Source organism: Nycticebus coucang, chromosome 19, assembly GCF_027406575.1.
Source record: "Nycticebus coucang isolate mNycCou1 chromosome 19, mNycCou1.pri, whole genome shotgun sequence".
NCBI lineage: Eukaryota > Metazoa > Chordata > Mammalia > Primates > Lorisidae > Nycticebus > Nycticebus coucang.
In genome coordinates this window covers 15,479,761-15,506,967 of record NC_069798.1, presented here as the reverse complement: position 1 = coordinate 15,506,967, position 27,207 = coordinate 15,479,761, and the positions used below count along the sequence as shown (strand labels likewise).

The following is a 27,207-nucleotide window of genomic DNA, read 5'->3' as shown; positions in this document are numbered from 1 at the left end:
AGCCCAGCTCTCCCTGTAAATATCCACCCTCGATTCAACTTAGTCCACATCGTCCCCACCTACACAGCCACTCCGAGAGAGCCGAGGGGGCAGAAAACAGAACCGCCGATACCCAAGGTGCTTTGGCTGTCTGGAAAATGCTCAGAACTGCAATACTAGTTCTCTTTCTCTCTCCCTTCCTTTCCCACCTCTCACTTTACTCGCACAAAACGCCAACCTCTCTTCCATGCCCCCTCCACGCCTACTCTGCACCTTTCTCCACCCCGCCCTTTGCCAGGGCTGAACTTCACAGCTGCAACAAACCTGCTGTCTTGCTGTCTGGTTTCCGGTTGGGTTTGGCAGATAGAAGTCACCAGCAGGACAGAGCATGGGAGGAGAGTGAGCTCAGGGTATTTATTCAGCAAGCTTCCTCCCCGGGAGACAAGGGTACTTGCCCTGACACTGGGAGAGTCTTGGGGTGTACATCCCACACAGCAGATACTACTAGTGCTCACTGACACCTGCAGCCTCCTTTATTTGGGCTAAATTACATCACCCAGGTTCCTCGCGTCTGAGTGGCGCTATATATGATAACACAGTTCTTGCCAAAGAAGGTGAGCTCTGTGGTAAGAATTGGGTGGATCTTCTGTACACGACCTTTCCTCATCTGCAGGCCAGATGTAGGGGTGCAAGGGAGGATGCTGAGGCCCTGTAGGATGGCTGCACCTCTAGATAGGAAGAGCCTGGTTCCCTGAATGACTACATGGAGCCGATCCCACCTGCTGATCCACATTGAGCCGTGCTAGCAACAAGAAACAAACCTGTATTTTGTTAAACCTCTGAGATTTGGGGACGGTTCGTTATCATATTAGTTAGCTCATCCAGACTAATACCTGGCTGACTATAATCTCTTCCCTTTCATCTTCTTTGAAATAATGACTTCTTTTCAAACAGCCACATGCTTAATTATACCTAATATTTCAGACAAGAATAACCCCCGTGGCTACACCATTACTGGCTATAAAAGTAACTCGAAAGAGTTCAAGGCCATTAATTTGATAAGCAAAAACCAAATGCTGCTGACAAGGCAGTCACGAGACACTACTCACCCGCCGAGTGACAGTCGGATCTCTCTGTGCTTTGGAGATGAGGTGTCCAAGGAGGGTGTTGGTTCGGAGAAAACGCAAGCGGATGTTGGTTGCCCTGGTGAACTCCCTCAGGGTGTGAGAGAAAGTAAAATTTCTTGCACCTGGACGACCGTTTATCAATGACACCACAACCTAAAATAATAATTTTATTACCTTTTAGTAGCAAGGACATAAAAACAATTCACAAAGCACTTTGTTCCTTTGAGCCCTTAGAGGTTTGTAGATGGTCTTGGATCTTGTTATTGTCTGAACACAGAGCTAGTTCCATCTTCCCTCCCCCTTTCTGATTCCAAGTTCTGGCACTATGTCTTTGAAATCCGGGCTCTCAGCAGACATTATCATTACATTTTCAAAATCTTTGTTCTATGAGTGTAGTTGTGGGGCTATAACGCTACGAAATGTTGAAAATAGAATGTTAAAATCTATGAATGCAAGGACACAGCTTTATTAAGCTGCATCAAAGAAACAAAGCTAAAGTAACCCCCAATCTACATGAAGTTGAACAAGGAAATCTCTGGATATACAGTTGACCATGATGGGGACAAAAAAAAACTATAGAAAACCTAGGTTTTTGTTTTAAAGCCTGTGACCTGTGGTCACAACATGTCAGTTGAGACTAGGAAACCCCCATCAGTTGTGGGAAGATACTGGATATAGCTGCTCAAGAAAACAGAGAGGGAGGCTGACTTCCCTGATGGACGTTTATTTGAAACTCATAAACGTCCATCAGGGACGTCCAGTTCATATTCAGTATGGCCTCACAATTTCCATAGAATTCTGCCCTGATTTTTTCCCTCTCTGTTTACCCATCTACCCTAACAATAGCCAGGGTGCCCTTACAAGGGCCAAATGTAACTCCCAAGGGATAGCAATTTTTTTCTCCCCAACCTTCGACGCCAATTCTGCCAAAAGGGATCAGGGATGAGCACGTGCATTTACCCTCCTCTCCTCACTCTTACTGGGACTAAAGCATGAGGAGGTGGGAGGGGTCATCACTTCAGCTACCAGCAGCCTATTTTCCACATGTATTACCAGAAAGGAGAGCTCAGGGCCTGTGGGCCTTGGATCCTGAGTCCTGACTTGAGAGGGCAGGGGGTGAATTTAAGACCCCAAACAGGATTTCCAGCCCAACTCATTTTGGGAATTCTTGATGAGATTCCTCTACAATTCAGTCCCAAGTGCTGGTTTCCATCCTGATCTCGTTGAAGCGCAAGTCTCACAGTGATGAGAAGTTTGATGTCCTCATGTTCATTTCTGAGTCTTCTCTCTCACCTCCTCCCCAAACGACTTACCTCACCATTTTCCAAAGGAATAATACGAGAATACTCAGTAACGCAAAGTACATCGTCATCCCTGGTGATAGGCATATTTGCCTCCCGTCCAAATTGTTCCAAACAGTCTGCTTTAGAATCTAGAAAGAAAATATTTTAATATTTTTAAATATTATCATTTTGTTGTACATCTCTTATGAAACCTTATGTTTCTTTAAGAAAATACATAAAAAGAGAAGCATTTAAAAAGTCTAGCCAAAAGCTGAGAATGGAATTTTTAACTTATGAATGAAAATACCAAGCCATTTTAGGCTACTTGATTTTCAGCGGCAACTTTTAGAGCCGTGGGGCTAACTCCTCCCTCTTGGTTAGGCAGGTTTAGCTTCTAAGGAAAACTCATGGAAAACCCAATACCTTTGTAAGCAAAATCCCTGTCCAGCTCCATCCATTATAGAGACACTGACATACTCAGAGACACTGACATTCTTCATTTGTGAAGGTAACAGGATCAAGGTAAATCATGAACAATGCAGGCTCCAGAAAGATGGAACTGAGTTTCCAGGTCTACATAAAAGGAAAAGGGCGGGAGCTATGCCCAGGGATAGGTACTCCCAAATAGTGCCAAGGTCTATTATCATAAAAGGTGTCCCAACCTCGGTTCTGCATGTGGCGTTCTTGGAATACTGAACACATGCTTGATAAATGGAGATGTTCTGAGAATAACTTAGGAGGTTAAAATTGACCGCTTGCTAACTAGTCATCGTGAGAGATGAATCTTGCGATTACATTGTCTTGATCTGTTGTAGATAATTAAAGTCACTCATAACATGGTGGGCATGATTACTTACGAGCAAAATATTGCCACGGTGAGTAGGTGCTTCCAAAGTCTACAGATCTTTCCAAGACCCAAAGATCAGGGCGAGGAGAATTTGCAAATTTGATTAAAATATAGGCCACATGGAAGAGCTGATAACGCAAAAGAGATACAGTTATTAAAATAACCTCATAGGGGCGGCGCCTGTGGCTCAGTCGGTAAGGCGCCGGCCCCATACACCGAGGGTGGCGGGTTCAAACCCGGCCCCGGCCAAACTGCAACCAAAAAATAGCCGGGCGTTGTGGCGGGCGCCTGTAGTCCCAGCTACTCGGGAGGCTGAGGCAAGAGAATCACTTAAGCCCAGGAGTTGGAGGTTGCTGTGAGCTGTGTGAGGCCACGGCACTCTACCGAGGGCCATAAAGTGAGACTCTGTCTCTACAAAAAAAAAAAAAATAACCTCATAGATGTCCACAGCTTGACCATCTCTACACACTGCTGATTCCCAAGGCAATGCATCTGGCCGCAACCTTTCTTTAGAAAGATCTTTATTTCCAACTACCTCTTAGACATCTGTACCTGGGGACAGCCTCTCAAGCTGATCATATTCAAAACCAAAATCATCATCTTTCTCATCTTTCTTTCTCCACCAACTCTATACATTGGTCACCAGCTTTTGAAGGTTTTAGGAACTCCCATGACTTTTCTTTCTTTTTTTTTTTTTTTGGAAACAGTCTTACTTTGTTGCCCTCGATAGAGTGCCGTGGCATCCTAACTCACAGCAACCTCAGACTCTCAGGCTCAAGAGATTCTCTTGCCTCAGCCTCCAGAGTAGCAACAACCAGCTATTTTTTAGAGATAAGGTCTCGCTCTGGCTCAGGCTGGTCTCGAACCAGGGAACTCAGGCAATCCACCCACCGCCAGGATGGCTAGGATTACAGGCGTGAGCCACGGCACCCGGCCCCTCCCATGACTTTTCACTCACACTTTGAGAACCACCACTTTCAGTCATAGAGATTTAGTCTTTGCTTGAAGAAGCATCTTTGCTTATCTCTAAACAAGGAAGAATTGCCACATCAATTGTGAAAACCCTAAGCTCAGCCAGTTCTGTCCCAGACACTTGTCTTTGATCTTAGAAAAAAGTGCTTGCGTGAGCTCAGATTAACACTCCTAGGTTGTCTGCCAACACTTGTAAAATAGATACGACCTCATAAAGAAACCTAATTAGGAATTATAAGGTACTCTGAAAACCATAAAGCAATACTTTAAAGGTGGGTGTAATAATTTCTAAAAGACATGTACCATTATTTTGTAGTGTAGGAATTCATAGGAAACATGAAAACCTCTGTCTGGAAAACACAATAAGACAACCTTTTGAATACAGTCATCATTCAAAGCATCCTTAATCTCTTCCACCAAACTCTCCCAAATCAGAGCGCACGCAACCCCCCAAAAAGCTACTTACCTAACAGTTTATGATTTAATGACTACTGTCTTCCAGGTGCCACATTAAGCATGTCACAAGCATTTAGGCCTTGCAATAAAAAGTGGAATTTTATTAATCTCACCTTACAAATGAGCAAAGTGTGACTTAGACAGGTTAAGTAAAAAGCCCACACCTTGCAGATAGAAAAATCCTAACCCTATGTGCATTCTACTCACTGAGCATTAGCTATGCCCCAGGACCCAACAGGTACTGAATATTTCACCTGCTTCATCCTAGGGAAAATAAATGGTCAGAGAAGTTCCAAATATCATTATTTCCAAACATGTTAAAATTCCATTCTAGAGAACCCCAGGGGTGGACAGCCACGTTGTAATGTATCTCAGGGGTTATTCAAGTGCATTGATTTTCCAAAGTTGTATTTTCTCCTACTGAAAATCCATATTAACTAAGTAGCCTCAGTGGCTCAGAAGGGAGCCTCTTTGTTTAGTTTCAACTTATTCCTAGGTAACTTGCGATCTCTTTCAAACATGGCAGTTAAAAATCTCAACTCTAAGACATTGGCCTGGGAGAGTAGTTTATGAGGAGGACCCCTGGCAATTGAAGCAACACCAAAAATACATTACTGGGATCTGAGAAAACTAAAAAGCTTCTGCACAGCCAAGAACACGGTAAGTAAAGCAAGCAGACAGCCCTCAGAATGGGAAAAGATATCTGCAGGTTAGTTTCTGACAAAGGTTTGATAACTAGAACCCACGAGAACTCAAACTTATTAATAAGAAAAGAATAAGTGCTCTCATTTCATTGTGGGCGAGGGACTTGAACAGAAGCTTCTCTGAAGAAGACAGGCACCCGGCCTACAGACACATCATCCTTAATCTTCAGAGAAATGCAAATCAAAACTACTTTGAGATATCATCTAACTCCAGTAAGATTAGCCCACATCACAAAATCCCAAAACTATAGATGTTGGAGTGAATGTAGAGAAAAGGGAACAATTCTACACTGCTGGTGGGAATGCAAGCTAATACATTCCTTTTGGAAAGAAGTTTGGAAAACACTTAGGGGACTAAAAGTAGACCTGTTGTTCAATCCTGCAACTCCTCTACTAGATATATATCCAGATGACCAAAAACCATTTTATAACACAGATATTTGCACTAGAATGTTTATTGCAGTCCAATTCATAATTGCCAAGTCATGGAAGAAGCCCAAGTGCCCATCAACCCATGAATGGATGAATAAATTGTGGTATGTGCATACCATGGAATATTATGCAGCCCTAAAAATATAGAGACTTTACCTCTTTTATGTTTACATGGATGGAGCTGGAACATATTCTTCTTATGTAAAGTATCTCAAGAATAGAAGAAAAAGTATTCAATGTACTCAGTACTATTATGAAAACAGTGTATAATCACCCACACTTTCATACAAATGGTAAAACACAACTATAGCCCAGAATGAAGGAGAGAAGAGGAAAGTGACGGGAGGGGAGAAGGGAAGCCAGCTAGAAGGCGTGTAATCAGTGGGTCCTCACCTATGGTGCATATTGCAAGGGTACATGTCAAATCTACTAGGAGTAGAGTATAAACGTCTTAACACAATCATTAAGTAAATGAGGTGAAGGCTATGTTAACCAGTTTGATGTAAGCATTCCAAATTGTATACACAATCAGCACATTGTACCCCATAAATGCATTAATGTAGTACAGTAATGATTTAATTTAAAAAACTCAACTCTTAACAGCAGGTGGGCACATGCCATTGTGTTAATGTGCCCTTCTGGCCTCATTTAAGAAGCCCCTGATCCCATCAAGGAGACAGGACAAGCAGATAGGACACTCCACTTTTAAATGTTTCCCTCCCATTTTTGTCCTAGGAATCATTTCTGAGGTTCCCCAATGTATCTTTATGTGCTCTGAATATTTGGAGAGATGTGGATTTCTTTTTTTCTGATTTCATTTGCACTGAGAGACTAGTTGTGCTCCTGATCACCACTTTTTTTTTGAGACAGAGCCTCAAGCTGTCACCCTGGGTAGAGTGCTGTGACATCACAGCTCACAGCAACTTACAACTCCTGGGCTTAAGCATTCTCTTGCCTCAGCCTTTCAAGTAGCTGAGACTACAGGTGCCCCTGACAACACCCGGCTATTATTTGGTTGTAGTTGTCATGGTTGTTCGGCAGGCCCAGGCTGGATTTGAACCCATCAGCTCTGGTGTATGTGGCTGGCGCCTTAGCTGCTGGAGCTACAGGCGAGCCTTTATCACCACTTCTGCTGCATAGCCTGCAGCAACTCTCGTCAAAGCTCAGGTTCTGCAGCAAATCTCCCCTGAGCATTGCACATTCAGTGTTGCTGCAAGGCAGAGCAAGTGGTCTCCTAAGTCTGCTTACAGCCCAGTTCAGGGATGTTAACCCTCCAAGGAGGGATTAATTCTCTTTTTCATGATAATTTAAAATTACATGCTTTTTAAAATGGCTGCTTCTGTTAAACTCCTTTTCTTATTATCTGTTACTTATGTTAACTCTTCGACCACTGAAATTGCTTCAAAGCATCCGTAAGTGATGTTTAAGATTTACTGATATAAAGGAGGGCCCTTCATAAAACTCGAAAGCACCAAGCTATGCAGTGTCATGCAAGCTATGCAGGCAAGTCGTGCATTTGCAAAGCAATCATTTTGGGAGTCAGAGACAAGAAAGGAAAATGATGGAGAAGCCCTGAGTTTCAATCCTCTCTCCATGTGGCCTTGTATTAAGCCAAAGACGCCTTCGATTTTGTTGATGATTATTTATGAAAAGATACAAAGTAGTCTCTTAAATAATGATTGAATGAAACAGATAATAATCATAAAAGATAGAGTGTAAGGCACTTTGACATCAAAAGACTTCACAGTTGAGTAAGCAAGACAAAAAAGGACAGTCTGATCTCTCTTTCTCTCCCCAGTGCTCTGAAACCTCTGAAATTAAAGCTGGCTACAGCCTGTCCTCCACGCACTTCAGGACCCTCCTGGATTGACTGCATGAATTAATAACAGCTGTTCCACCCCTGCTATGAATGAATAAATGAATGAATGGATAAAAATTAAAGCCATGGAGCTGCCACTACTTTCAAGAGGCCACTGCCAGTTGGCAAATACAGAGACAAAGGTGAGCCCCAGAGTGGCCCCACCCTGGTGCCTGAGCTAAATTGCAGTAAAATCAACACCCCTAGGAGGGAATCTCTGCCCTGTATGACTCCAAGTACATCATCTAACCACTCTGAAACTTTATTTACTTGCCCATAAAACAATAACATAAAATGATCACAAAAGGTGCTTGTTAAAAGAACAATAATAACTACCTCATACAGATGTTCCAATCTCCTTCTGAAAGAGCACCCCTGTCCTGCACTGGGGTATATTGTTTTCATCCATCATTCCCACTAGTCCTAATCTAGGTCTTTGAGTCTTAACCACTCCTGTATCTGCAGAGTAAGAGCCTAATACATGTTGTTAAATTGAAATGAAATTAATAAATGAGAATGTGAAAGTTCAAAGTAGCATGCAAATGTATTTAAAATCATATCCAAACCATGCTTCTAAATCAATTAAATATACACCCTGCCCCCCAAAACTGCTAAGTGTATAATGAGAGGGAAACAAATCTGTCAATAGCTGTACAATTGAATAAACATATTGTTCCGCAAAGCAGCATGTTTAAATTGACATCTCCTAACTTTTTATTTTGAATAATTTACAAACGCACAGGAAAGCTCAAACAGTAGGATGAATACCATACACGCTTCACCAAGTGTTAACATCAGCCACATTTGTTTATTCTCTGCACACACATATGCAAACTTTTAATTCTTTGAAAGTAAGTTGCAGACATTCTGACACTTCCCCTCTACATACTTTGGGCAATATCACCCAAGGACATACACATTTCTCCTACATAAACCCAACATTTTCATGCCTAAGAAATTTTACTATATATATAAAAATCTTATTAATACATTGTCCATATTCAAATGTCTCTGATGCGCTTAATAATGCCCATTATCTTATTTTCCATTCTAGGTTCCAATCAGGGATTACATATGGCATTTAATTTTCAGGTCCCTTCTCCCCACTTTAATCTAGAGCAGTGCACCCAGGGGTTTCGTCTTTCCTGACATCGACATTTTGAAGAGCCCAGAATGTTCCACAGTCTAAGTCCTAACGTTCTATCACAGAATCTGTCACAGAATCTTAGAATGTGCACCGTCTGAATTTGTCTAATTATTTTCTCACAATTTGACTCAGGTGGGGCCTTCTTGGCCAGATCACTACTTCAGTCGTGCATCCTTCTCACTGTCTCACACCAGGAGGCACCTGATGCCAGGCTGTCCTATTACTGATGATGCCAAGTTCGACCATTTGCTCAACAATTTTATTTTTTGAGACAGAGTTTCACTTTGTTGCCCAGGCTAGAGTGCCTTAGCATCAGCCTAACTCACAGCAACTTCAAACTCCTGGGCTCAAGCAAGCCTCCCAAGTAGCTAGGACTATGGGTATCTGCCACGATGCCTGCCTAATTTTTCTATTTTTAGTAGAGACACTGTCTCGCTCTTGCTCAGGCTATTCTCGAACTCCTGAACTCAAGGGATCCTCCTGCCTTGGCCTCACAGAGTGCTAGGATTACAGGGTGAGCCACCATGCCCAGCCTTTTCTGCCATTACGATTAATAAGTAACCTGTGGGGGGTCATTTTGAATCATTTATTTTTACTAACTAAATTAATAAATGTTCCCACTATCTATGTACAAAATACAAATACAAGTTATGAAAAATAAATTCACAAAACAGAGAGCCAAGCAATTTACTCTGTGGTTGGTGCCCATTTGAGAAACACATCAAATGAGCTAATTTTATAGAGCTTTTTTCTTTTTAATTGAGAAAGAAAAATGTAGATCGGGTAAAATTAAACTCCACTTTAGTTGCCTGGCTTGAAAATTTTTTACAAAATGAGCTACAATCCTCATAGAAAAATCCAGGCCAGTGATGAAAATACGACTCGGCTGCCTGAGAAAGGATTCTTTTAATCCTGATCCAAAGAGCAGATCTGCCAAAGGTTCACCAGACACATTTCTTTCTTCTGAGTCTATCACCACCCTGCGCTGGAAAGCCCAGCCCCCTGGCACTGCCAAAAAGACTGTGCTTGCTTTAGAGTAAGGACGACTCTCCACTCCTCGTACTGCCTGCCAGAAACACCTGCCAGAGGAGGGAGGGTGGGTAGATCCTTCCAGAAACTAACCGGACCGGGACTCAAGAGGTCCCGAGGTCACCTCCCACTCTAGCACTTTTTTCTGAGGGGAAACGCACTGCATTGCTGACAAATTCTGGCCTTTACAGGTTTCCTCTGTGTTTGTCAAAAACTTTCTCTCATCAGCCCTCCTTCCCCCGGAGTAGCACAGATCTCTACTCTGCATCACACGTGACAGCCTGCCCGGGATTTAAATGCCCACCCCCACCCTAGGTTCTTTTTAAGCAATTCAATTGTAAGATTCAAGACAGCAGGCGACAAAGATTAGGGTAGGAATTGGAAAAAAGAGGAGAAAGTACCTCCCTTCCAGATTAAAAATAACCACAAGAGCCTCAGAAATAAAATCCCCATCACAATAACTTGGAAACTTAATAAGAAGATTTCAAGAAAAAAACAGGAAAATGGGAGAAGGAGAAAGACCTAAATCTTTAGTAGAGGAAGACCTAATTTTTAATAGAGGAAAAAAGGAGATTGATGTCATGTAGCATAAGTTTCGGTCTTTATGGATTTTATTATTATTATTGTTCACTAAATAGACTGAAAGGGCAGCGCTTGAGATAAAATTGTTCCTTAAGAACGTTTATCTACAACTGTAACAATTTACCAATAGATATGGTAGGGATTATGTAATAAACAAAGCTTCAGCCCACTAGACACCAGGAACTCTGAGCTCACTTTCATACCTGAGTCTTGCATTTATTCTACTCTCTGTAGCTATTTTTTTTTTTTAATTTCAGGTTAATTTGAGGGTTACAGTGTTTGCGTTTGTTGGGTATGGCCTCTCTTGTAGTCGTGTCCTGCTCCCAGGAGGTGTACCACATACCCCCCATACTGTGCCCATTAAGTGGGAGCCCACCCATCCTCCCCTCCCCCTCCCCCCCAACTTGAATTGAGTTGAGTTTTTCTCTTCTGTGGGCATATATTAGATGGTCTACTGCCTTCATGTCAGTGTTGAGGACATTGGAAACTTGCTTTTCCATTCTTAGGATACTTTACTAAGAAGAATGTGCCACAACGCCATCCATGGTAATACAAAAGCTGTAAAGTCTTTTACAGATGAATAGTATTCCACGGTATACAAATAACACAGTTTATTAATCCAGCCCTGGTTTGATGGGCATGTAAGTTGTTTTCACCTATTGGTGACTGTAAATTGAGCTGAGATAAACAATCTAGTGCAAATGTCCTTACGATAAAATGATTTTTTTTTCTTCTGGGTAAATGCCTAGTAAAGGGATTACAAGATCAAATGGGAGGTCCACTTTGAGTTCCTTGAGGATTCTTCATAATTCTTTCTAAAGAGGCTGTATTAGTTTGCAGTCCCACCAACAGTGTAAAGTGTTTTTTCTCCCCACATCCATGCCAGCATCTGCAGCTTAGGACTTCGTGATGTGGGCTATCCGTAGGTGATATCTCAGGGATGTTTTGATTTGCTTATCTCTGATGATTAGGGATGATGAACATTTTTTCACATGTTTGCTAGCCATGCATCTGTCTTCTTCAAAGAAGGTGCTGTTCATGTCTCTTGCCCAGGGCCGGATGGGATTCTTTGCTCTTTTTGTGTTTATTAATTTGAGTGCTCTGTGGATTCTAGTCATTAATCTTTTGTCAGATTCATAACGTACAAATATCTTTTCCCATTCAGAAGCCTGTCTCTTTGCTTTAATTGTTGTGTCCTTAGCTGTGCAGAAGCTTTTCAGTTTAATTAAGTCTATTTGTTTATTTTTGCTGCTGTTGCCTCTGAAGTCCTCTTCATAAAATCTTTCCCCAAGCTAACATCCATAAGAGTTTTTCCCACATTTTCTTATAGGACTTTTTTTTTTTTTTCGAGACAGTTTCACTATGTCACCCTCAGTAGAGTGCCGTGGCGTCACAGCAACCTCAAACTCTTGGGCTTAAGAGATTCTCTTGCCTCAGCCTCCCAAGTAGCTGGGACTACAGGCGCCCGCCACAACGCCCAGCTATTGTTTTGTTGCAGTTGTCATTGTTATTTAGCTGGCCCGGGCCAGGTTCAACCCCTCCAACCTTGGTGCATGTGGCTGGTGCTGAGCCTTCTTATACGATTTTTATCATTTCAGGTCTTTTTTTTTTTTTAATTGAGACAGAGTCTCACTTTATCACCCTCAGTAGAGTGCTGTGGCATCATAGCTCACAGCAACCTCTAATTCTTGGGCTCAAGTGATTCTCTTGCCTCAGCCTCCCTAGTAGCTGGGACTACAGGTGCCCACCACAACACCCAGCTATTTTTTGTTGTTGTTTAGCAGGACCGGGCCAGGTTCAAACCTACCAGCCCTGGAGCATGTGGCCGGCTGCCTAACCACTGAACTGCAGGTGCCTAGCCTATCCTTTCATGTCTTGGATTTAAATCTGTTATCCATCTTAGTCAATTTTTATAAGTGGTGAAGGGTGCAGATCCAGTTTAAGTCTTTTACATAGGATTCCGGTCTTCCAGCACCATTTGGGGAATTTTATTTGTCTAGGACCTGGCTCTCTTTACAAAACTCAACTTTTTCTCATTCACACTTTTCCACTAATTGATAAAGAAATTAAGTATGACATTTGATTCACTCAAATGAACTGATAAGTAGCCTAAGAATTTGTCTGACAGCCTGTATAGAGTACTGGAAAGTATATAGTCATTCTCTTCTAAGAGGCCAAAGGATTTAACTAACTCCACTTTAATTAACAACAACCAAGTTATCCAAATCCTCCTTGAATCAATTTATACTTTTTGGACTTAACGACCCTCAAAATTGTATTCATTTTTCTAAGTGGTCCACACCATAGTAGGCTTCAACAAAATATTTCTCAGTGCTGATAATTTGTTCGAAATCAGATTCAAATGATGTTATTATCATTTTTCATAAGTCCACACCCTCCATCATGTTCTGCTTTTCTCCTCTTGGCCAATATGTTTGTATCTAAAGAGTATTAGCCTTTCTGGTCTGCACTTAGAACAGTCCTTTCCTGCCTATAACTGTCATATCTGTTCCTTTCGCACTCTGTGACATCCTCCTTCAGGCTCAGCATCCCAGGTTAACTCAGAGTTTTACACAAGGCTAAATTAACCTTTCCGCTGTTTTTCCAAAGTCCTTACTAATATAAGGACACTTCAGAAGCTTTTTTGACTACAGCATGCTTATCTAAAGGGCATAATGAAGATCATTTAAATTAAATTGGCTCAGCATATGTTTTTTATTAGTCAGAATATTCATTTTGAGTGGGAGTGTCATTTCCAATCAGATGGGCTACAGATTAAGTATTCTTCTCGGGACTTACCCTTTGACCAAAAGCTGTCTTGATTTTCTGAACACTAAATCCCTTCACGTGGTAGGTATTTTTCAAGGGGCCACTGTCTGGCATGTTTGGAAAATTGGAGGAGACATTTGATGGCTTGTCACAATGACAAACCCAAACAAGGTAAGAAACTGTACCTCTGCTAGAGGCACCGACCTGCATGCAGCCCGGTTCCAGGATTAGGGTGCTGCTTTCTGGGTGCATGGGGTCCAACCCCAGTGTTGGGGTCCAACACAGAGTTTCGGCAGCTGTCCAGAGCATGCCTGGAGAGGGGACCATGGTGGAGGTGTTTGTCTGTGATTTGTTTGACTTCCAAGGATCTTAACACCCTTCCCATCACATGCATCTTCCTGGAAACAGAATGCAGCTCCAACTTTAGAAATCAGAATCACCAATTTTTCCAGCTCGCTAACAGCTGCAGCAGCCTGGGCGCAAGGCCCAGCTCAGTGAATTGGATGTCTCCCTCCAAGACCCTGCATCTAGAGGAAGTCATACAAAAAGGCAGAGACATGAACAATTCTTTCTAGAAGCAGCTGACATGGCAGCACCTAGGTACAGTGGCTGATCTCAACAGAAGCATACTGAGTCCAGTGTCCCAATTCAGGGTCGATATGGGCTCCAAACACAACTGTGGCCTCGCAGATGGCCCCTGGGCCTTATGTCACTGAGGTTCTGACTGCTCAGCCTCTTTTCTTTTTGCTGGTTTTCTCAGCTTCATTCTTCCCCACCCCACCCCTGCTCCTTTCCCCCTTGAAAGTTACTTTTTCTCTTTCACTGGGAAAATCAATACCACGGAAAGGAAGCCCTTCCCTTAACTTTCCCACATCTATGAGCACGTTGGCCCCTCCACACCTGTCCTCTCCTTCTTCCCTGGTGACCAAGGGAAGGAGGAGCCTCTGCCTGTCAAAAGCTGACGGCTCCCTCTGTGCTCTGAACCCCACTCCCCACCCTCTGTTGATTCATCCATCAGCTTTCAACCCCCAAAAGAAGAGAAAACACCTTTCCTTCCACCCAAACCCTCTCCCAGACCCGCCCTGCCTCCCTTCCCTCCTCACAGCCACACTTCAGGGCACTGGCTCTGTCCCTTCCTCCCTCCGATTCTGTCAAAGTCAGGTCCCAGCCCAGGCTCACCTCTCTCACACTTCTCCATTTCCACTGGACACCACCAACTGTCGTTTACATCCTAGCCCAGACTGTCCCACCTGGAGGTGCTTCGCTCCCACTTCAACTCAGTCCGATCCAACTGGCGCTGGGCCTCCCCTCTGGTTTTATGCTTCGTGGAGCTCTGTGCTTCTCCTTTACGACACTCCTCACAAGAGTAATGAAGTACGTGTCGGTGCCCAGACGCCACACAGCCTTGTGAGTACAGGGTGTGCTCAACGCTCCTGCCCGCTCTTTGCCTGGGGTGAGGGTGTGTGTGTGCAATACTGGAAGTCGGCCCAAACCCTAAAGACTGCATTTACTTGGCATAGGACATGAAGAACATTCAAAGTCACTTTCACTGTGATGAAAAGGCACATGGTCAGGTCAACCCTTGGATCTGGACATCAGAACTCCCCTGAAGTGGCAAATGCTCCCACTTACACGGTCTGGCTGTCGCAGGGGCCCCTAGCCCGCATGCATCCTTCACAGCAGGATACATGTGTGGGAAAGAGTGATGCCGGGGGGATGGGAGGCCAGGGTGTGAGGGGCACCAAGGAATGGGGTGAAGGGAGGACACGAAGGTGGAAAACTGGGTCTGTGACCCACTCAGCACTGATCAGGAGTCAGGTGATCGTGGGTGGGTGGAGATGAACTGCCTTGAAATCCAGCTCTGGGGTCTCACTGCTGGAAACCAGGGCAGTGATTGAAGCCTACCCCACCAGACTAGTGAGGAACACCAAGCACCAGGAAAGTGGGCAGGGGGGCCAGACAGATCCACCAGGAAGAGGGCAGGGGGACCAGAAGAGGGCAGGGGGGCCAGACAGATCCACCAGGAAGAGGGCAGGGGGACCAGACAGATCCACCAGGAAGAGGGCAGGGGGGCCAGACAGATCCACCAGGAAGAAGGGAGGGCGGCCAGACAGATCCACCAGGAAGAGGGCAGGGGGGCCAGACAGATCCACCAGGAAGAGGGCAGGGGGACCAGAAGAGGGCAGGGGGGCCAGACAGATCCACCAGGAAGAGGGCAGGGCGGCCAGACAGATCCACCAGGAAGAGGGCAGGGGGACCAGAAGAGGGCAGGGGGGCCAGACAGATCCACCAGGAAGAGGGCAGGGGGGCCAGACAGATCCACCAGGAAGAGGGCAGGGGGGCCAGAAGAGGGCAGGGGGGCCAGACAGATCCACCAGGAAGAGGGCAGGGGGGCCAGAAGAGGGCAGGGGGGCCAGACAGATCCACCAGGAAGAGGGCAGGGGGGCCAGACAGATCCACCAGGAAGAGGGCAGGGGGGCCAGAAGAGGGCAGGGGGGCCAGACAGATCCACCAGGAAGAGGGCAGGGGGGCCAGACAGATCCACCAGGAAGAGGGCAGGGGGACCAGAAGAGGGCAGGGGGGCCAGACAGATCCACCAGGAAGAGGGCAGGGGGGCCAGAAAGATCCACCAGGAAGAGGGCAGGGGGGCCAGAAAGATCCACCAGGAAGGTGGCAGGGGGGCCAGACAGATCCACCAGGAAGTGGGCAGGGGGGCCAGACAGATCCACCAGGAAGTGGGCAGGGCGGCCAGACAGATCCACCAGGAAGTGGGCAGGGGGGCCAGACAGATCCACCAGGAAGAGGGCAGGGCGGCCAGACAGATCCACCAGGAAGAGGGCAGGGCGGCCAGACAGATCCACCAGGAAGTGGGCAGGGCAGCCAGACAGATCCACCAGGAAGAGGGCAGGGGGGCCAGACAGATCCACCAGGAAGAGGGCAGGGGGGCCAGAAAGATCCACCAGGAAGAGGGCAGGGGGGCCAGACAGATCCACCAGGAAGAGGGCAGGGGGGCCAGAAAGATCCACCAGGAAGAGGGCAGGGGGGCCAGACAGATCCACCAGGAAGAGGGCAGGGGGGCCAGAAAGATCCACCAGGAAGAGAACAGGACGGCCAGACAGATCCACCAGGAAGTGGGCATGGGGGCCAGACAGATCCACCAGGAAGAGGGCAGGGGGGCCAGACAGATCCACCAGGAAGAGAACAGGGCGGCCAGACAGATCCACCAGGAAGTGGGCAGGGGGGCTAGACAGATCCACCAGGAAGAGGGCAGGGCGGCCAGACAGATCCACCAGGAAGAGGGCAGGGCGGCCAGACAGATCCACCAGGAAGTGGGCAGGGCAGCCAGACAGATCCACCAGGAAGAGGGCAGGGGGGCCAGACAGATCCACCATGGAAGGTGTGGCTTAAACAGGGACAGTGGAGCCAGTGGCTTTGGCTAATAGGTCCAGGCACCACTCTGCCCACCAGAAGAGCAGGGGACTAAAAGGAGAAAAACATTTTCCATACCAGCAAGAACCATCCCACTAAAAGCAATCCAGGTGCTTCTCAGGGTAAACAGTGGTGAGCAGCTATGCATTCTGGAATGAGAGTCTGGAGTGGAAATGAGGGGGGCCCCACAGCTCCCCTTCCCAGCCTCCACACAATGCCTGCCCCTACTCCCCTTCCTTGGACACATCTCAGCCCTCTACCTTAATCTCTCATTCCTTTGTCTTCCTTCTCGAAGGCCGTCCTCAATCCTGGGAGCCTTCTTTACTCCCCATATTCCAAAAGCCTCACAGAGAGGAGAGGATTTTCCCCTAAAATCAGTGTTGGTTATACCATCCCATCTTGCAAATGCGGAATATTAAAGCTATCGTAGCTGCCCAGAAGACCAGATGAGTTTTTAAGGTATAGCTTAAGTGATTTCTTAAAATGAGAGTTCTTATTGGTAACGTTTTTCTTGGAAGAAGTGTGATTTGAGTTCTAAATATCTGATGTAACTTTGGGCACATACCTCATTTATACCTGTATATGATTTCCCCCAAGGCAAAATGTCTTAAGTAATATAATAGTCAAATTGGAAAACTATGATCAGTGTCACTAACGACCCTACAAATACCAGCCCTGAGTGAAGTCAAGAGCAGAAAATGGATGGATGTCCAGCAATATGGATGGGCCTCCTTAACATAAAGTGCAGGAAAAGGGAACACATGGAGCCAGAAGGGAGGGCACATTTATCAAATGGAAATCCACACACCCAAACAGCACTTCGTGTTTTATGGGCACCGCATCATGGCGGCTGAGAGTGCAGAATCTGGACCCAGAACATCCAACTCCAGTTTCCAAACCATGCGACCTCATAAGAGATTAAGCTGTGAGATTTGCTCAATCTCTTTGTGCCCCGGTACCCCTGCTTATATAAAGGAATACTAGTAGTACTTAGGGATAGATTTTGTGAACAAGTCCAAAAAAAAATTCCTCTTCCCTATCCTGTTCTGAACCAATTAAGAAATAAGACAAGAGAGAAGGGCATATGGGGCAAAATACCCCCTTTGTTTTGGGTGATGCTAATACCAGAGGACTCAGGCTACAGCTGCCGATGGTGGGTACAGATTAGATTCCTGGAGGCCACGTGGCCCCGGGGGCTCTGACGGGTACAGCAGAGAAGAGGGACCACCACTGGCTGGACTGCTCCCAAGGCAGAGCCGGGCACATCCAGCCTGGAATTCCACACTCACCATCCAGAGGAAGAGGGAAGAGAGAGGCCAGGAGTGTGCCCAAGAGGACAGAGACCCAAACAGGGACATCAGTGCTGGCCTGAGGACACGCGATGCCTGTGAAGCTCTTGGCACACAGTGGGTGGTCTGCCTGCTCAAATGAGTGCTCCTCAAGGGACAGATGTGGTTCTGGATAAGTAGGAAACATTAGCGCAGACGCTTAAGATGGAAGGGAACGGGAGTGGGCGTCTCAGATGATGGGGGAAATGATAAAAGCCCAGACACAGGCATAGTTCCTAACTGCTGTGAACTGAGCAGTATGATTAGCTCGTCTCCTTAGGGGGGCAGGAAGCCAGATCTCTAGAATTCTCTAACAACTTCCTCATAAGGAGACACAACCATACAAAACTAAATGGAACAAAATATATACATCGCCTTGTGTCCTGGTCAAATGACTCACCAAAAATCCCAGCAAACCTTTAGAAATGTCCCGGCCAGCCTCGAGGACACGTTTGGTCCAGGGTGGAGGGAAGATGATGTGCCTGGGGCTGGGGCAAGCCTTATAATTGCTGCCAACAGGCACAGGCAGCCTGGGACGAACGTGTCTGCTTCTTGTGGGTCTAGTGGGCAGCAATGGAGATTTTTTTTTTTAACTTATTCCTATTGCTTCACTTGTAAAGAGAGAGGACAGCTTCCACATGGTACCCAGGGAGTAAATCCACCCCAAATTTGGAAAAACTTTCCAAGCTCTAAAATATCTGTCTGAGTGGCTTGATCCTTCTCCAGCTGCCGAGAGCCCTGCCTTGTATCTCTATGACCTTGGAGCCTTCCGGCTTCTTCTCTTCCCAGTGTTCCATTCAGGCTGGCAAGACCTTTCCATAAGCCAAGCCCAGGATTGGTCGCTTCTTGCAACTCTGGGTACAGGGGCCCAAAGGTCTAACTATGGCTTCATGGGGCTATTTAATCATTGTAGTTTGGTCAGAATGTCAGTGTCTGTTCATGGAGTTCTGAAAGGAAATCCACAGTTTTTCTGCTCACCCACGCCACATGTGTGTGGACGGTGGACTCTGCTCTTTGCCGTCCTCATGCAGGGGCACAAACAGGAGGCTCTACTGTCTGGAACATCACAGAGGCAGAGGGAAGGGAACCGAGGCAGGTCACATGGTCGGAGTAGCCTGAGCCTGGAAGAAGACCCGGAAGTCCTGGTGAGCCAGGATTGCAGACGGGCTGATGTCCCCTTGCGTACCAGTTTGAACCTGCTATCCATGCTAAGTGGGAAATCAAGGGTGGTAGATGCTGCGATTTCAGAGGTGGTGGGGTCTCTCTTTTGTTCACTCACACTCCCCACACTGAGAGTAGGTACACTGCTCCCCAAGAAGACACCAAGCAAGGGGGAAACCATGATGCCTCATCCCCCAAGCCTAAGTGTGCATTAGAAGCAGCTGGGGAGTGAGTTACAACGCAGATTCCCAGACCATAATTCTGTAAACTCTCATCTGGTAGAAATTCAGGAAATTCAAATTCAGAAGGTCTACCGGAAATACTGATGACCAGCACTCACGACCTTGACTCATGATCAAGCAATGCTGAGCACGATGGGCCAGGAGGAATGACCACCAATTCCTGTTTGCCTGGGACTGTCTTTTTTTTAGCAGAGAAAATCTGCATCACGGAAAACCTCTCAAGTTCAGCAAACTGGGACAACTAGTCGCCCTGTGACTAGGATCCAATAAACTCCTATTTAGTTTGAAAGACAAGTGGAAAATATTCTTCTTTGCAAAACCTTCCCAAAATTTCTCGAGCAAAGGTACTACTTCCCTCCATGGTAGTTATTTTTAGCGGGATATCACTGCCTATTTCCAAATCTTTACTCATGCATTGGATTCCCCCAAAAGAATGCAAAACCCAGGAAGCCAAATCCTGTCCCCCAAGCTAGACACCCTGGTCTCCACTGTTTTTTTCCATGGGCTGCAGCTGTGGGATAAGTGGACAGGGGGCTGGAGTGGCAAATTAGAAGAGAAAAGGGCAGTACCTGCAGGAAGGATTAGCCCAGCAGAATTATTAAAATAATAGAAAGAAGGAAATGGAAGAGGGCAACTAGCATTTGTTGAGGATTTAACACATGCCCAGACGTAATGCTCACATGCTCTGTACAACACTCTCAGTATGCCACTGGTACTATGATTATCTCCTACAGATGCAGAAACTAAAGTTTGGAGAAGATGCACAGCGTGTCTACGGTCACACAGGGAGTAGGTAACAAAGCAAGGACTTACACCCTCATCTCCTCATTCTGAAGCCTGCGTGCGCTCTTAAGCAATTGACTGTCATGGTAGCTCCAATAGCTATAGGGTCAAACAGAGCCAAAGCAGGGGAGCTGGAAACCTGCTCTCCCTACAGGTCCCTTCTTCAAGAAACATTTCCTCCCTGGTGCCTCTGCCAACCAGCGAGTTGCTGCACAGGCTGACTTTCCAGCCCCGGTGTGAACCATGCCCAAGAAAGACAATTTCTGTTTACTGATCAAACAGGAGGAATACAAGGAATGCCCCTTCCCTGGTGTCCCTGGAATACCACATTCACAACCACTCTCAAGGCTACTTGGGAGGCTGCAGTCACTCCTCCTCTAGGATCTCACCCTCCTGCACCAAGGCTCTCACCTCCTGCCCACTGCCCATCCTGCTGGCAGCCCAAGCCCTCGCCTCAGCCCCTCACTTCCCACTGAGCACTTCCCAGCCCTTGCTGCTCAGAGTGTGGCCCATGGACCAGCAACCTTGACCTCATAACTGCAACCTCTGAATCAGAATCACCGTTTAATAGATGATTTAGATGCAAAGTAAAGCTCAGGAATTGCTGGATCAGCCCATAAAACACATCCTTTATCCCATCCAGAGCACACTGCCTGGGCTGCTCTATCTCCTATGGAAGGCCGATCTCATGTGGATCCCAAGTCAATGTATTCCCTCTCCTGAGGACGTTAGCCGTTTAATAGTTTCTCCTGCAATTACTCTATGCCAATAGCTGCTAAGCCAGCTCTATAGAAAGCTGGCCCTTGGGAGGCTGAGGCAAGAGAATCGCTTGGGCCCAGGAGTTAGAGGTTGCTGTGAGCCGTGTGACGCCACGGCACTCTACCCGAGGGCGGTACACTGAGACTCTGTCTCTACAAAAAAAAAAAAAAAAAAGAAAGCTGGCCCTGCTCCTCCTGCCAGAGGAGTATGTCTCTTTCCCATGCCATCCCTGTACACCAATTTAGGGGATGAAATAAGTATCCTCAGATAGCCAAAGGACAATACTTGTACAGGTCTATCTGCAATAGGATAATACATCAAGCAAGAAATTTCAGTATAGAGCTGCTTGATTAAGCCCCAACTACCCTCCAAAGCAAGCAAGAGCTCTTAACAAGAGGAGAAATTACAGCTGGGAAGAGGTACAACGTGGGTGGGAGGGGTGTTTTAAAAGGATGCCTCCAGACATTATGCGTCATGTTATAAATGCTTAGGCGGAATCTCTATATATTTAGAAATTAAACCCACTCTCAGCAATCCACACACATATCATTATCCTACTGTTACTGGAAACATTTCAGAGCGAAAAAGAAAAATCTCTGGGAACGTAGAAACTCTGGGAGTTGACCACCCAAGGAACTGTAACAGACTGGTCAGCATACAGAGGTGTCAACCTAAGGCACTAGGCCTGCTGTACTGATACGTACATGGGGTGCATGTCCAGTCTATGAAAATTAGGTCACCTTATGGAGTGACCCGTGTAGGGAGGTGGTCAGCTATGGAGGTTCTACTGTAGTAAAATAACTCACAAGGTCTTATAATTTAAAGGATATATTTGCTCAACGCGAAAAGGTCACATCAATTTTTTTTGTTAAGTCATATATACTTAGATCGTGAATACATTTACGCCTTTGTGGGATTCAATGTTTTGATTAGGTGTACAAATTGGATCAATTTTAAAAGGAAACAGCTGGATAAAAGCACACTCTCTCTCCATTAGGGATTATAAAAGGAGAATTATAACCTGGCAGATTCTTCAGAAGGCATTTGGTGCTTGGTCATTCTGCTTAATGTTGTGACAATCCACTTAGAAAGAACCAAAATTAAGAAATGAGCCATAGCCAGGCTTATAAAGCTTGGGTGTTTTCCACAGAATTGCACCATGCTTCTCAAAATGACTCAGAAATAATTAACACTATAAAACGAAAAATACTTCTGTCTGAGTATATAAATTTTTCAAGCTTAGGATAATCATAAAGTAAGGTAAAGTATGTCTTGACAGTTTATTCTAAGCAGAAACAAATGTCTGCCTGAAATGAAAGCAGTAACTATATTTTACTATTTCATCAATATCTTGTTTGTATTCATCTATGCTTCGTTTTGTTTAAGGAAAAAGGGAGGGATGTAGGGCAATGTATAAGCACGTAAAGAAAACAATAATAAAAAGTTACCAAAAATCAAAAACAAAAAAGGAGTAAAATAGAAACTAGAGGTAGAGGTGAAATGTTGACCCATCATGAAGTCTGCAAAGTGAATGCAGGCCGAGAAGCTGTGGCCACCTGCACGGGGAGCCAGAGATGTGGCCCTGTGCTTCTAGTAGCCAATGAAAAAGGGGGAAACATAATTTCTATGTTCAGGTGTCTTTTACTTTTTTAATGCCCCAGTGAAGCACAACCATTTCAGGGATTAAAGAGATTTCTCAGGCATTTTCACAGGGAAACGTGGCGAGTAAGGGGGTGATTACAGCATCCCGACAATATCCAGAGAGGCAGCAGTTACAACCAAATACCACACGGCCACTAGAGTCCCAGCAAGGTCCGGCACAGACAGAGTGGGAACATGGCGTCCACTAGCATCACATAGCCAGCCTGCCAGAAGCAAATCCTGGGTGTATCCCATCCTGGGTGTATCCCACCCTGCCCTGGGAGGTTATATCACATCTCTGGACTTTCTTTTCCCCTTCTATAAAATTGAGACCCTGGGCAGCACCTGTGGCTCAGTAAGTAGGGCGCCAGCCCCATACACCAAGGGTGGCAGGTTCAAACCCAGCCCCATCCAAACTGCAACAACAACAACAAAAAAAAAAAATAGCTGGGCGTTCGGGAGGATGAGGCAAGAGAATCGCCTAAGCCCAAGAGTTGGAGGTTGCTGTGAACTGTGACACCACAGCGTTCTACCAAGGGTGACAAAATGAGACTCTGTCTCTAAAAAAAAAAAATTGAGACTCTGTCTCTACTAAGAATAGAAAACTGAGGCAAGAGGATGGCTTGAGCCCAGGAGTTGGAGGTTGCTGTGAGCTATGACGACTCCATGGCACTCTACCAGGGTGGCAGCTTGAGACTCTGTCTCAAAACAAACAAAAACAATAAAATTGAGACCCACTTTATAAGATTGCACTGAGGATTAGATGAGCTAACAAGTGAAAAGTAGTTAGGACAATTTCTAGCATAGGAATTATGTTAACATTTAATTCATGTTTTATCTGCCGTGAAACTTAGGTTTTTAAATTACAAATTTTTACCTTTTGAAGCAGATATTGAAGAATTTCTCAAAACTTATAAGCTTATCTACCACAAGGGGAAAAAAGCAACATGGCTGACTTCTTCTTATCACTTTTTTTCTTTTTTCTTTTCTTTTGCAGTTTTTGGCCAGGGCCAAGTTTGAACCCACCACTTCCGGTATCTGGGGCCGGCACTCTACTCCTTTGAGCCACAGGCACCGCCCATCACTTTTTTTTCTTAATATTTAAATGAATACTCTAAATACCAATGACCAAAGGTCCAACTCTTTCATTATGTCTTCTATATGTTCCAAGTTATAAAGATAAATATTTTTACTATCTATTGCACAAGAATGGCCTTGGTATATAAGGGACAAATGTGAACTGGGCAGAGGTAAGTAAGGAATTCTGTATCCTCATTTGCTCATACATTAGGCATACCAGAATGCCTGGCATATAGAAATAATTCCGTAAATACTGAATACTATTCCTCACTTCAGTCATAATTCAATTGAGATATCTCTCTTCTCTCCTTACATACATACACACATCCTATGCACTTTTAAAAACGTCTGTTTAGTTACCTCCTCAGTAATTTCCTTTCATTCTTTCAGAGATGACACGTAGAGGGTTTTAGCAAATTTTAAGCATGGCTCGGCGCCTGTGGCTCAAGTGGCTAAGGCACCAGCCGCATACACCTGAGCTAGCGGGTTTGAATCCAGCCTGGGCCCGCCAAACAACAATGATGGCTACAACCAAAAAATAACCAGGCGTTGTGCCGGTCGCCTGTAGTCCCAGCTACTTGGGAGGTGGAGGCAGGAGAATCGCTTGAGCCTAGGAGTTGGAGGTTGCTGTGAGCTGTGATGCCACTGCACTCTACCCAGGGTGACAGCTTGAGGCTCTGTCTCAAAAAAATAAATTTTTTTTAAGCAGAAAGGGGGAAGAAGGGAGGGGAAAGAGAGAAGGAGAAGGGGATTAGTAAGCTCTCACCTACCAGGCACGTGTGGGGTACACAGCACGCCTCTTGGGTGAAGGGCTCAACTACTACTTGAACATTACCTAACAAACACAAACAATGTAACCTTATCATATGTACCCTTATATTAATCTGAAATAAAAAAGAAAGAATTGTAAAGCATCCTTTGCAAGTCAGAGTTCTGAGTGTCACACTTGGGGTGCCAGCAGGAGACACAACCTCCCAGCACAAAGTGATGGAGAAGAGCTTAATAAAGTAGCCACAAGACTCACAAAGGAGTGTGCAGAGCAAGAGAAGCCTTCTTGTGATAGTGAAGCACCTCAGAGCTCAGAAGATCCGAGCAGCCTTCCCAGCCTGGGCTGAAGGGCAAGAAGAGGGAGCAGATGCTGGAGTTAGGGCAAGAGTTAGGACAGGATAGCTGAGAGGCTGCAGCCCACAGGCCGCAGAAGGCGCTGGGAGGGCAGAGGCTCCAAGCTCGTTTTCCCCTCTCTGAACACCTGCTGTACCTCCCACTGGATGAACCCTGCCTAGAGCCCAGGACGGGGAGACCATCGTGCTGCTGTCCAAGGTCAGCCACTTGGGACACTGGGCAGGATGGGTGGAAAGTGAGGGACAGAAGAGAGACCCTGGGTCACAGGGGGGCCTGGGCTATTTATAGTTATTTAAAAATGTGTCTTGAGCTGGACCACAAAATCTGAGCCAGGGGACAGACTTGAGATAACAGAAAGGAGAGGCAGACTCTTCAAGATGGATCACTGTCAACATCAATAGCTTTGAAGAAAAGTCCAGTGCATGGTCTACAGCAGTGCTACTCAAGGTGTGAAGGTGTGGGCCATGGACCAGTGCTGGGAACTGTGCGTTACTAATCCACAATGTAACAAGGACAGAAAATGTCAGCTTTTAAAAACCTTTATAACAACGTAAAAGAGTAAGCTGGTGTCTGTTGAATCTAATGTTTTTAATGAGGTTTGTATTTTATACACCTTCAGGTTTTATTTTTCATTTCATTTTTCTAAGAATTCATTTCTATTGTATTTTACAAAGGTACTTGGTCTGTGACAGATTAAAAATGTTAAAAAAGAAAACAATCTTCTGTCCCAAATGGATCTAGAAGCACTGATCTACACTTTGCAAATCTTAACGTGCCCATGGTCCACCTGGGGACTTAAAATGCAGATTGCAGTCCTTAAGTGCAGGTTGGGGCTCCGAACCCTGCATCTCTGACCATCCCTGGGGGGATGAGGGTGAGGCTGATCCAAAGACCACAGTCTGAGCAGCAAAGGTCGGAGCTACCCAGGCTGAAAAGGAGCAGGGTTTCAAGAACAGGGATGCAAAGCTTGCCCTTGGCTTGGGTGGTGGTTTGTATAGCCTTGGTGTCATGAGACCCTACACAGACTGGAAGAAATGGGGACAGGAAGAGAAAACTGCAGTGTCCAGCACCAGACACTGGCACAGAGGGTAATAACCTGAGTTGAAAAGGGGCCCGTGTGAACACCGTAACAACCCACCCAGCAGGGCAAGTTGGGGCAGCCCAAGCCCGGTGCCAGGCCCACCTGTTCTCAATACCAGGCACCTTCAGGCCCAGTCCTGCCCAGGGCCTGAGCTGAGAGACATCTGGGCCTGGCAGCCCAGAAATGACACCCTCCTCCTGAAGCCCAGGAATTCACAGAAAGCTGCCTGCCAAGATCTCTCTGCCCTCCCCATGCTCCACAGCAAGGAGGATGAACGGACTCGGCTCTTGTGAGCGTCACCTCCCTGGGACCAGGCTCCAGGATCTATGCTCTTGCCTTGGTGAGAACTGTCCCAGCTGCTCTGCCCACCCTGGGCCCACTGCTCGGGATTTAGACTGAGCCTGAAGGCGGACAGAGCCCTGCACCTCTCAGCCACGTGCTCCCTCCCCCCACTTGCCCTCCCCATCTCCCTGGGAACTCAGGGGCCCTGGTGCAACAGGTGTATAAGGGATGGTGAGAGCGAGGGAAGAGGAAAGAACGGAATGTTCCCTGCTGGTTTCTCTGTGATGGGGAGGAGCAGCGAAGGTGAACACACAACCGCACCACTCAGAGCGCTTAGCACATATGGAACAGAGTTATGTCACGCATAGTGTGCTGAATCCGGAATTCCTAACCCATGGAACAGTTTGAGGTGCAGATAACACACAAGTTTGCTCCTGAGTGAGAGAGACAGACACAGAAAGTGCCCTTAGTTGCTGGCTACACGGCCACAAGGACCCTGGGAGGAAAAATAGCAGGAGCTGCTGGACGTGGGGGAGAACGCCTGGCCCCTCTGGTCAGGAGGAGGGTGCAGAAGTCCTGGGGAGGCAGGGCAGTCACATTGCCTGCACCCTCAGGCCACGTGGAGTGGCAGGATTGGTGGTCCCGCTGCAGCCCACCTCCTTGGGGATCCCTACCCCTCCTCATGCCCCTCCCACACACACATCCCCACCAACTCAGCAGGCTACCGTTTTGCTGGGACACAGCATAGCACCAGCCCTCCCCAAGGCTGCTGGTGACCACAGGGGAAAGACAGTAGGTTATACCATGCTTAGAACAGATGATTGGGTTTGATTTTTGCTTTTCCCTAAAGAAATGTGATGGGAGAAAGAAAAGTGAAAACACAAAAGTGAAGAGAATCCCAGGAACAAGAATAGAGAAAGAAGTGGCCTCAGGAAGAAAAGGGCAAAGAAAGAGTCTGGTGACACAGGAAGGCTCCAGGGTCCCAGGCCTAAGATTCAGGGACTCTGCAGGGCCAAGGCAGGTGCCCTGAAGACAGCAGGGAAGGCTCCAGGCCCAGAGACTCCCCTGAGAAATCACACGGAACTCAAGCTTTCATTAGAACTGCCATGAAGAA

At 46.1% G+C, this 27,207-nt stretch overlaps 1 protein-coding gene across 1 annotated transcript in view; it reads right to left on the bottom strand.

Moving 5' to 3' along the window:
- Positions 1-27,207, bottom strand: part of LAMA3 (laminin subunit alpha 3) — a 285,924-nt gene that overhangs the window by 202,394 nt on the left and 56,323 nt on the right. Inside the window, exons 3-5 of the mRNA XM_053571366.1 lie at positions 3,247-3,364; positions 2,420-2,538; positions 1,089-1,259 (exon numbers count right to left, since the gene is read on the bottom strand). Coding sequence (XP_053427341.1) covers positions 1,089-1,259; positions 2,420-2,538; positions 3,247-3,364 — 408 coding nt within the window. The remainder of the gene's footprint in view (positions 1-1,088; positions 1,260-2,419; positions 2,539-3,246; positions 3,365-27,207) is intronic.